The 11,448-nt window shown below is 43.2% G+C and overlaps 2 protein-coding genes across 3 annotated transcripts in view; one reads left to right on the forward strand and one right to left on the reverse strand.

Moving 5' to 3' along the window:
• Positions 1 to 704: 704 nt before the first annotated feature.
• On the reverse strand, positions 705 to 7,757 carry alg2 (ALG2 alpha-1,3/1,6-mannosyltransferase). 2 transcript variants are annotated; one of them, XM_058376771.1, is made up of 3 exons: positions 7,620 to 7,757; positions 2,686 to 3,001; positions 705 to 2,039 (listed from the first exon to the last, which is right to left on the reverse strand). In XM_058376771.1, exons 2-3 carry the CDS (start codon positions 2,992 to 2,994, stop codon positions 1,140 to 1,142), a joined length of 1,209 nt encoding a protein of 402 aa, XP_058232754.1. In that variant the 5' UTR covers positions 2,995 to 3,001; positions 7,620 to 7,757; the 3' UTR covers positions 705 to 1,139. The 2 variants fall into 2 exon arrangements, with proteins under 2 accessions (XP_058232754.1, XP_058232753.1); XM_058376770.1 differs by having other exon boundaries at positions 2,686 to 3,004; positions 7,620 to 7,753.
• Positions 7,758 to 7,974: 217 nt separating this feature from the next.
• Positions 7,975 to 11,448, forward strand: part of sec61b (SEC61 translocon subunit beta) — a 24,011-nt gene continuing 20,537 nt past the window's right edge. The window contains exons 1-2 of the mRNA XM_058377063.1: positions 7,975 to 8,132; positions 9,199 to 9,296. Of these exons, the coding sequence (XP_058233046.1) occupies positions 8,130 to 8,132; positions 9,199 to 9,296 (101 nt within the window). The 5' untranslated portion in view covers positions 7,975 to 8,129. The remainder of the gene's footprint in view (positions 8,133 to 9,198; positions 9,297 to 11,448) is intronic.

The raw sequence follows: 11,448 nt of genomic DNA on the forward strand, positions 1-11,448 counted from the left end.
CAGCAATGTGTGAATTTGGTTCTTAGCTAGTCTACATATTTCACACAAAGAAGTACCAACGTTTATAATCGGCAGTGACATTTCTTTGCAATTCACTGAAGGGGGAAAGGACAGGAAATGAAAATGGTGCTTATTTGGAATTATCTGGAAAATAAAAAGCTGTTACTTTTGCTTCATTCAGATTCTTAGCGTTCATTCTACATGAACACTGACCTCATGAAATTCGGTTTTGGGAACAAAAAGAGAAAAAGAGGGCGGGGCTGTGGTCTCTTTTTCTTGCTCTGTTTATGATGTTCATTATTTAGTTCCTCTGGGTTCTCCGGTGTCCTAACACTATCCAAAAACAAGCAGGGTATATCACTAAATTTCCCCAGGTGTGAATGAGTGTGTGCTGGCGTGGAATGGAGTCCCATCTTAGATGTTTTCCCACCTCGTGCTCAGTGTTCCCAGCTTGAGCACCTGAGACTTTATGATGAATAAACCAATAAACAGAAAAATCAGACTGGAAAATATGTCACGATCTGAAAGAGAACGGAGCTAGAATCCTGCCAGAGACAGTTGGTATAGTGGTGAAATAATGTTTTACTTTAAAGAAATGTTAGGATTAGATCAAGCCCACTTCAGGTGTAAACTGGAACTGGGATATTTTAGAGCATTAAACAGATACAGAGAGTGGCATTGTGGGAGTGACATAACAAACACGGTTTTGTGCACCATTTTGTTTAATGATGACAAAATTTCCATTGAATCACTGATGACCAAGCTAACAGTCACTAACAATCCCAAACCCATATATAAAATAGTGGTCCTGTGTCGGAAAACTTTCCATGTGAGGTCATCATAAGAGATCTTCTACTTAGCAAAATAAACACCTAAACATCATGAAAGTCTGCATGATGATCGACTAACCCTGTCCCCGCATACACACCCTGAGATCACAGACACACACACCAATCAATGTCCAGAGTAAATCAGGAACCTCTCAGTCAGCAGCCGCTCCACATTGTCCTGTACTGTCGCTCCAGCTCGAGTGTTCGACAGGTCAATTCCCTACATGTTCACGGCTCTCTTCTTTAATTAGAGAGTACATTCGGTCAGCACCAGGCCCGGTGGAATAACAGCAGAAGGGTGTCAAAGGATCAGTTGACCAAACTGATGACATATTGATAAAGCTGATCAGTGAAAGCTTGTAGAGAGAAGCGCCCTAGCACCCTTTCTCTTCCTGCCTTCCCTACATGCTGCTTGAGCTCCGGATCAACTACAAACCGCTGCATGGCTTCGGCAAAGCTCTCGGCTGTCGGCTGGCACAAGAAACCCGTCTCTCCGTCCACCACGGACTCCAGAGGTCCTCCAGAGGCTACGGCAATCACGGGGCATTGCATGTACATGGCCTCAACCGGGACAATTCCAAAGTGCTCACCGCTGGGAGTGTAAAGCACACAAGTGCTTTTGTTTAGCAATGCGACCTTCTGTTGGTCAGAGAAGGAGCGCAGAAAGGTGATGTGCTGCTCCAGGGCGAGAGTGGAGGCTAGAGAGCGCAGCTCAGCGTAGTGCTGTACGTTCTCAGTCACCCGCTCGTCATAGCCACCTGCCATCACCAAGTGTACCTGTTCCCACTGGCGAGCTGAAATCTGCTCCTTCAGCGCAGCCAGCGCTTGCAATGCTAACGGCAGGTTTTTCTTTCTCTCGTAGCGATTTATCGAGAGAAAAATGAAGCGCCGTTGCTCAGGGATCAACCCGTCAAGGTCTGAGACTTTCTTATCGAATGTGGACGTGTTCAGAGAAGGGTAAAGGACATCTGTTTGGATCGCGCTCAGGTTAGGGAAGGTCTGTTTGAAGATGTTGGCGGTGAATTTGCTGTTGACTACGATGAGGTCGGCCATGCCGGTCGTGAACTCCTCCAGGCGGTCTATGGGAGCGCGGTAGAGGCGTTTGAGCAGAGAGTGACGTTCCGTTAGCAGCTGATCAGGGAAGTGGCAGTAGAAGAGGACCTTCTTCCTGTGGCGTGCCAGACGCAAGACAGGAATACATGCAGACACCTAAGAGAGATTTCATTAGAAAAGTGTATCTCTGGTGCATCCCAAATTAGTAGTGTGTTTACACTGAAAATTCCAATAAGAAGTTCACTTCAGGTTGGCTTATTCAACACGTTGAACACTTTATATATACTAAACAATTACAGCTTTGCTTACATAAGAAGAGGGGCGGGGCTACCAAATTTTCAAGATGGCCGAAGACACTCCGGTGAACAAGACATCTTAGAAATGTCTCTTAAATTAAGTCACACTATGTAATTTCTTTTCGAGCATTTAAGAAATTAGCATATTCTGATGAGGCTAGTGGCTAATCGCATTACATGTGTTTGACATACTTTGGCATCATCTGAGGAACGACTTATACTTAGTAAAAAATAAGTAAAAAACTTTGGGACGGGGCCTACATGTTTGGTAACTTTAATTTCCAAGTATACAAAAAGTTTCAGAAATGATCATCTTTTCACGTTTTGTAGACTGAATGTTTCCAGTATAGAAGAGCAACTTCACTGTTAAATATTACAGTGTAATCACAATCTTAGTAACAAATGCTCAAAAAGTGCTTGAGTGCTGACCAGCTCCATGCAGACCGGACGCTACCCTGCACGACATGGCGTAAAAGAGGCAAAGACAAGAAAGAACTAACGTTTACCTGGTCACAGAAAACCACATCGTACTCCTCTCCGCTCAGGAAGACCAGGTAGAGGGCTACATAAATCATGCGCAGGTAGGCACAGATGGCATGGAAGTACCCACACACACTGGTGGGCAGCCAGTCGCCAACACACACCACGGGCAGGTCCGGCGAGAGCGTTTCTGAGAAGCAGTGCTGTGGATCGTAATGCGCTGTCCAGATCTTTACACTGCATCCACGGGAGCGCAGGGCTACAGCTGCGTCCACCACCAGCCGCTCGGCACCTCCTATTCCCAAATCCGGGTGCAAAAAGGCCACTCGCACCATGCTGCTGCTGCTGCAACGCAATACAAAGCAGAAGATTTTAAACAGCAGGACTACTAAACTTCACTAACAAGTCACCTAGAAGAAAAATCATGTATTGAATGATGTGCATTACAGCACACTTTACAAACATGCACTAAAGCTACACACACTCTTGCACTTTATTCACATCATCAGTCACTGTAATGCATTCTTATTCCAAACTATATTTTGCCTATTTATTTTTTCTTTTATAGCTTGTTTGATTTTTTTTCCAATTTAATTAAGTAGACTTTATGTGTCACATATACATTACTGCACAGTGACATTTTTTCTTCACAAGAGCACATGGTTGTAGCACCCTGGAGCAGGGCATGCCATTGCTCAAGGGCCCATTCATACATTCTGCCATCATTGGGCCCTTGAGCAAAGCCCCCCCCCACACACACACACATTTCTCCCAGCAATCAGTGATCAATATTATTCCTAGAAATCAATACTAAGTTGATACTCATTTGATCAGTTTTTCCCAAAGATTAATCACTAATCAACATTGTTTTCAAAAGATTAAACAATGATCAAAATAATGACAAAAGGCCAATCACTGATCACCTTCATTCTCAAAGTGAATTAGCATTATTTATATATATTCACATTATATTATTTATAGACCATTGATCATCATTACTCCCAGCAGCCAATCACTGATCACCATTACTCCCAGCAGCCAATCACTGATCATCATTACTCCCAGAAGCCAATCACTGATCATCATTACTCCCAGCAGCCAATCACTGATCACCATTACTCCCAGAAGGAAACCACTGATCATCATTACTCCCAGAAGGAAACCACTGATCATCATTACTCCCAGAAGGAAACCACTGATCATCATTACTCCCAGAAGGAAACCACTGATCATCATTACTCCCAGAAGCCAATCACTGATCATCATTACTCCCAGCAGCCAATCACTGATCACCATTACTCCCAGCAGCCAATCACTGATCACCATTACTCCCAGCAGCCAATCACTGATCACCATTACTCCCAGAAGGAAATCACTGATCATCATTACTCCCAGAAGCCAATCACTGATCATCATTACTCCCAGCAGCCAATCACTGATCATCATTACTCCCAGCAGCCAATCACTGATCATCATTACTCCCAGAAGCCAATCACTGATCATCATTACTCCCAGCAGCCAATCACTGATCATCATTACTCCCAGCAGCCAATCACTGATCATCATTACTCCCAGCAGCCAATCACTGATCATCATTACTCCCAGAAGGAAATCACTGATCATCATTACTCCCAGCAGCCAATCACTGATCATCATTACTCCCAGAAGGAAATCACTGATCATCATTACTCCCAGAAGCCAATCACTGATCATCATTACTCCCAGCAGCCAATCACTGATCATCATTACTCCCAGAAGGAAATCACTGATCATCATTACTCCCAGAAGCCAATCACTGATCATCATTACTCCCAGAAGCCAATCACTGATCATCATTACTCCCAGAAGGAAATCACTGATCATCATTACTCCCAGAAGGAAATCACTGATCATCATTACTCCCAGAAGCCAATCACTGATCATCATTACTCCCAGAAGGAAATCACTGATCATCATTACTCCCAGAAGCCAATCACTGATCATCATTACTCCCAGAAGCCAATCACTGATTATCATTACTCCCAGAAGGAAATCACTGATCACCATTACTCCCAGCAGCCAATCACTGATCATCATTACTCCCAGAAGGAAACCACTGATCATCATTACTCCCAGCAGCCAATCACTGATCATCATTACTCCCAGCAGCCAATCACTGATCACCATTACTCCCAGCAGCCAATCACTGATCATCATTACTCCCAGCAGCCAATCACTGATCACCATTACTCCCAGCAGCCAATCACTGATCATCATTACTCCCAGAAGCCAATCACTGATCATCATTACTCCCAGAAGGAAACCACTGATCATCATTACTCCCAGAAGGAAACCACTGATCATCATTACTCCCAGAAGCCAATCACTGATCATCATTACTCCCAGAAGCCAATCACTGATCATCATTACTCCCAGAAGGAAACCACTGATCATCATTACTCCCAGAAGCCAATCACTGACCATCATTACTCCCAGCAGCCAATCACTGATCACCATTACTCCCAGAAGGAAATCACTGATCATCATTACTCCCAGCAGCCAATCACTGATTATCATTACTCCCAGAAGGAAATCACTGATTACCATTACTCCCAGAAGCCAATCACTGATCACCATTACTCCCAGCAGCCAATCACTGATCACCATTACTCCCAGCAGCCAATCACTGATCACCATTACTCCCAGCAGCCAATCACTGATCATCATTACTCCCAGAAGGAAACCACTGACCATCATTACTCCCAGAAGGAAATCACTGATCATCATTACTCCCAGCAGCCAATCACTGATTATCATTACTCCCAGAAGGAAATCACTGATCATCATTACTCCCAGAAGGAAATCACTGATCATCATTACTCCCAGCAGCCAATCACTGATTATCATTACTCCCAGAAGGAAATCACTGATCACCATTACTCCCAGCAGCCAATCACTGATCATCATTACTCCCAGAAGGAAATCACTGATCATCATTACTCCCAGCAGCCAATCACTGATTATCATTACTCCCAGAAGGAAATCACTGATCACCATTACTCCCAGCAGCCAATCACTGATCACCATTACTCCCAGAAGGAAATCACTGATCATCATTACTCCCAGCAGCCAATCACTGATCACCATTACTCCCAGCAGCCAATCACTGATCACCATTACTCCCAGAAGGAAATCACTGATCATCATTACTCCCAGCAGCCAATCACTGATTATCATTACTCCCAGAAGGAAATCACTGATTACCATTACTCCCAGAAGGAAATCACTGATTACCATTACTCCCAGCAGCCAATCACTGATCACCATTACTCCCAGAAGGAAATCACTGATCATCATTACTCCCAGCAGCCAATCACTGATCATCATTACTCCCAGCAGCCAATCACTGATCACCATTACTCCCAGAAGGAAATCACTGATCATCATTACTCCCAGCAGCCAATCACTGATTATCATTACTCCCAGAAGGAAACCACTGATCATCATTACTCCCAGCAGCCAATCACTGATCATCATTACTCCCAGAAGGAAATCACTGATCATCATTACTCCCAGCAGCCAATCACTGATCATCATTACTCCCAGAAGGAAATCACTGATCATCATTACTCCCAGAAGGAAATCACTGATCATCATTACTCCCAGCAGCCAATCACTGATTATCATTACTCCCAGAAGGAAATCACTGATCACCATTACTCCCAGCAGCCAATCACTGATCACCATTACTCCCAGAAGGAAATCACTGATCATCATTACTCCCAGCAGCCAATCACTGATCACCATTACTCCCAGCAGCCAATCACTGATCACCATTACTCCCAGAAGGAAATCACTGATCATCATTACTCCCAGCAGCCAATCACTGATTATCATTACTCCCAGAAGGAAATCACTGATTACCATTACTCCCAGCAGCCAATTACTGATCATCATTACTCCCAGAAGCCAATCACTGACCATCATTACTCCCAGAAGCCAATCACTGACCATCATTACTCTCAGAAGCCAATCACTGATCACCATTACTCCCAGCAGCCAATTATTGACCGTCATTACTCCCAGCAGCCAATCAGTGATCACCATTATTCCCAGCAGCCAATCACTGACCATCATTACTCCCAGAAGCCAATCACTGACCATCATTACTCTCAGAAGCCAATCACTGACCATCATTACTCTCAGAAGCCAATCACTGATCACCATTACTCCCAGCAGCCAATTATTGACCATCATTACTCCCAGCAGCCAATCAGTGATCACCATTATTCCCAGCAGCCAATCACTGACCATCATTACTCCCACAAGCCAAACACTGATCATCATTGTTCTAGGTGTCTTCAGAAAATATCCATGTAATATATTTTAATATGCAAATGAGCATGACTGATCAATGAATATGCAAATTAGGGCGTGTATTATTTGCTCCGCCCTAAACTGGTTTGGCTAAACTGGTTCTGGATTTTCAAAAGCTGGCAAACTTCATCACAGTTTATTTTATTTTATTTTATTTTATTTTATTTTATTTATTTAGGAATTGTCCGAGCTCTCTTTACCAATTTCAGTGTCAAGTACAAGTTTACATTTTAAATGCCGTACAAGATTTATATAATATTTTTAAATATATAAATACTTTAAATCCCCAACCACAAACATATTGTAGATGAATTATATTATATCGTTTCATTTTGACACATAACTCTTGTAGGATGTAAACAATGACACGATGCAAATTGTTAGGAAATGTTATTATTTACACAGTTATATTATAGTGATGTTATAGTTATAAGTTAGCCTGAGAGACATGGCTAGCTCTAATTGCTGTAAGGTTTGATCGCTGTGTTCATCAGATACACGAACGAGATAGCTAACTCTACAATCCATCAACACTGACATCCAACTATATTAACATGTTCTAAAATAATTTTAATAATTACAAAACTGACACCTGAACACTTACCCCCAGTTCCAGTACTAGTCTACGTCCTGTAACTAACTCGCCGCCATAATGGCTCAAAATACTCCATACAGGTAATCGAGTAGCATTATTACGCCTTTAAAAGCAGGAAACTGCGCTCTGCTGGAGCCAAAATGTCTTCCAGTTTCGTCGCGTCCTCACCAGGTAGGGCACGTCATCGCTTGATATTACGCCCGTTTTTAGATGTGCCTGCTTTATTTACTGTAATTGAACAACGTGTAAAACAACTCTAAACAATAAAATAATCATAATAATAACAATAATATAATGTAAATTAATATTAGGAAACATTAATCAATTACGCTGTATTATAGGTTTTGTGTTTGTGTTAGAATTTCAAACAGGCATCTCACAGGCTGCTGAGCTGGTCCTTGCTTGAGTTGTCGTGGCCTTTTCTGTAAATCGTCAGCAGAAAATAGCCCCTTCTGTCCCAGTGACCATCATCCTGCTCAGGTCTTACTCTCCAGCACTAAGAGAAAAACCTCAGACAATATGGTAAGTGTTAAAAAACGAGACTTTTATACATTCACAGTGCATTTAAATCAGCGGTTTTATTTACAGTACGCGAGCACGGCTTTACAGTGTTACAGTGAGAGCTAATGCTAATAACCGGTAAGCTGCGTGACGCTTATTTATTCTGTTTTAATGTTACATGGAATTTTCTTATCTATTAGAAACACGAAGCGTATTTCACTTCTTATTGACTGTTAATTAATCTTTCCGTACAATTACCCCTACTAAGTCCCCCTGGATAATTGTATGGAGTTGTGCATACGTGGCTTTGGGTCAGTGGAGCACCGGAATACTTCTCCACCGTTATCTTCAATATAGTTCTTTAAAGCTCCTCTGTGGCATTTCTTTAGTTGTTCTAAACCTAAACTTATGTGATTGAGGTGTAATGTTCTTAAACAGGGCAATTCCCTCCCTCTAAAACACTGTTTTCAAAAGTTTTGGCACCCACATATTTAAGAGCATCTCCAAAACTGCAGCTCCTGTGCTGTGTTTCCGGTCTGCAGTGGTCAGTATCTATCAAAAGTGTCCTTTAAATACTGTAAGTTGGAAGGTAGGGCCTCCATAGGGGACTATCTTCAGGACGTAAAGGATCTGCTGCTAACATCTTGGTGCCTGATTTAGTGGAGTCCATGGCTTGACCAGTCAGGGCTGATTGGGCAGTCAAAGGGGGACCGACCCAATATTAGGCAGGTGGTCATAATGTTATGCCTGATTGGTGGCACTCTACAATGTAAACTATATTCATCACTGAGTCTGATCTTTGGTCTACTGAACGTTTCAAGCTCTTTTATAAGTTTAATTTTGTTCCCTTTTTGAAACTTTTCATTGAGGACTAAACTGGAGTGTTGACTATATGTGTGTTTTGTGTTTCTCTATCCAACCATATCTATATTGATTTAAGCTTGATGTAAGACACATGTATGCAAAAGTCCTGAAAGACGACGCTGATCTCTGGCTTAAAGTATCCTTGTACTTTGAGTTCAACTCCAGAGACGATTGTCACGTTTGCTGGTATTATAATCCATCGTCCTTATATTTTTGCTTTCAGCCTGGACCCGCAGCAAGCGCATCTAGCGTCGGCGCCTCTGGCCGTTCCCCCAGTAAGACGGTGGCCCCGAGAGCAGCAGGATCCACAGTCAGACAGAGGTAAGAGCTCGATAAACCTTAAATTAGCCACGTTATCTTACTCCAAGAAAAAGAAATGAACCCTACTGCAGTTGACCACCATTTGGCTGATGAAGCACAGCTTGTATAAATCACTAAAAAGATTATATTTATTCCTGAACCTGTCCTAGAATACCCTATATCACTGAAGTTGTCAGATTGACAAATATCACGATTTTATACAACACTGTGTATCATAGCTGAAGTGTACAGGGTACAGCTGGTCATCATTCAAGATTCAAGAAGCTTTTATTGTCATTTCAACCACATATAGCTGACACAGTACATAGTGAAACGAAACAACGTTTCTCCAGGACCCTGGTGCTACGTAAACATACGACGTAAAGTTCACACACAAAAAACAACACATGGATAGGACAGGAGTTTGTCCAAGCCACATTAAGTGTGCAACTAGGTGCAAACAGAGCAAAGACAAGACAGAAACAATAAGTACAAAAAACAGGACAGTTAATTTATATGCAGGGAGAGAGGGTGAGGATGTGAGTGTGAGAGAGAGAGTAAGAAAGAGAGAGTGTTTGTGTGTGTGTGTGTGAGAGAGAGAGAGAGAGAGAGCATGTATTTGTGTGAGTCTGTGATTGTGTGTGAGAGAGAGAGAGTGTGTGATTGTGTGTGAGAGAGAGAGAGAGAGAGTGTGTGTGTGTGTCTGTGATTGTGAATGATGGTGTGTGTGTGTGAGAGAGAGTGAGAGACAGAGTGTGATTGTGTGTGTGAGACAGAGTGTGATTGTGTGTGTGAGACAGACAGTGTGATTGTGTGTGTGAGAGACAGAGTGTGATTGTGTGTGCGAGAGACAGAGTGTGATTGTGTGTGCGAGACAGAGTGTGATTGTGTGTGTGAGACAGAGTGTGATTGTGTGTGTGAGACAGAGTGTGATTGTGTGTGTGTGAGACAGAGTGTGATTGTGTGTGTGAGAGACAGAGTGTGATTGTGTGTGTGAGAGACAGAGTGTGATTGTGTGTGCGAGAGACAGAGTGTGATTGTGTGTGCGAGAGACAGAGTGTGATTGTGTGTGCGAGAGACAGAGTGTGATTGTGTGTGCGAGAGACAGAGTGTGATTGTGTGTGCGAGAGACAGTGTGATTGTGTGTGCGAGAGACAGAGTGTGATTGTGTGTGTGAGAGACAGTGTGATTGTGTGTGTGAGAGACAGTGTGATTGTGTGTGTGAGAGACAGTGTGATTGTGTGTGTGAGAGACAGTGTGATTGTGTGTGTGAGAGACAGTGTGATTGTGTGTGTGAGAGACAGTGTGTGATTGTGTGTGTGAGAGACAGTGTGAGATTGTGTGTGTGAGAGACAGAGTGTGATTGTGTGTGTGAGAGACAGAGTGTGATTGTGTGTGTGAGAGACAGAGTGTGATTGTGTGTGTGAGAGACAGAGTGTGATTGTGTGTGTGAGAGACAGAGTGTGATTGTGTGTGTGAGAGACAGAGTGTGATTGTGTGTGTGAGAGACAGAGTGTGATTGTGTGTGTGAGAGACAGAGTGTGATTGTGTGTGTGAGAGACAGAGTGTGATTGTGTGTGTGAGAGACAGAGTGTGATTGTGTGTGTGAGAGACAGAGTGTGATTGTGTGTGTGAGAGACAGAGTGTGATTGTGTGTGTGAGAGACAGAGTGTGATTGTGTGTGTGAGAGACAGAGTGTGATTGTGTGTGTGAGAGACAGAGTGTGATTGTGTGTGTGAGAGACAGAGTGTGATTGTGTGTGTGAGAGACAGAGTGTGATTGTGTGTGTGAGAGACAGAGTGTGATTGTGTGTGTGAGAGACAGAGTGTGATTGTGTGTGCGAGAGACAGAGTGTGATTGTGTGTGCGAGAGACAGAGTGTGATTGTGTGTGCGAGAGACAGAGTGTGATTGTGTGTGCGAGAGACAGAGTGTGATTGTGTGTGCGAGAGACAGAGTGTGATTGTGTGTGCGAGAGACAGAGTGTGATTGTGTGTGCGAGAGACAGTGTGATTGTGTGTGCGAGAGACAGTGTGATTGTGTGTGCGAGAGACAGTGTGATTGTGTGTGCGAGAGACAGTGTGATTGTGTGTGCGAGAGACAGTGTGATTGTGTGTGCGAGAGACAGAGTGTGATTGTGTGTGCGAGAGACAGAGTGTGATTGTGTGTGCGAGA

The sequence above is a fragment of the Hemibagrus wyckioides genome, linkage group LG23 (genome assembly GCF_019097595.1).
Source record: "Hemibagrus wyckioides isolate EC202008001 linkage group LG23, SWU_Hwy_1.0, whole genome shotgun sequence".
NCBI classification, from domain to species: domain Eukaryota; kingdom Metazoa; phylum Chordata; class Actinopteri; order Siluriformes; family Bagridae; genus Hemibagrus; species Hemibagrus wyckioides.

Excerpts from the sequence above, each read along its gene's own strand:
- alg2 (XM_058376771.1), bottom strand. The coding sequence starts at position 2,994 with ATGGTGCGAGTGGCCTTTTTGCACCCGGATTTGGGAATAGGAGGTGCC. Across the intron at positions 2,040-2,685 it reads ATGTGGTTTTCTGTGACCAG|GTGTCTGCATGTATTCCTGT; the intron begins GTAAACGTTAGT and ends AATCTCTCTTAG.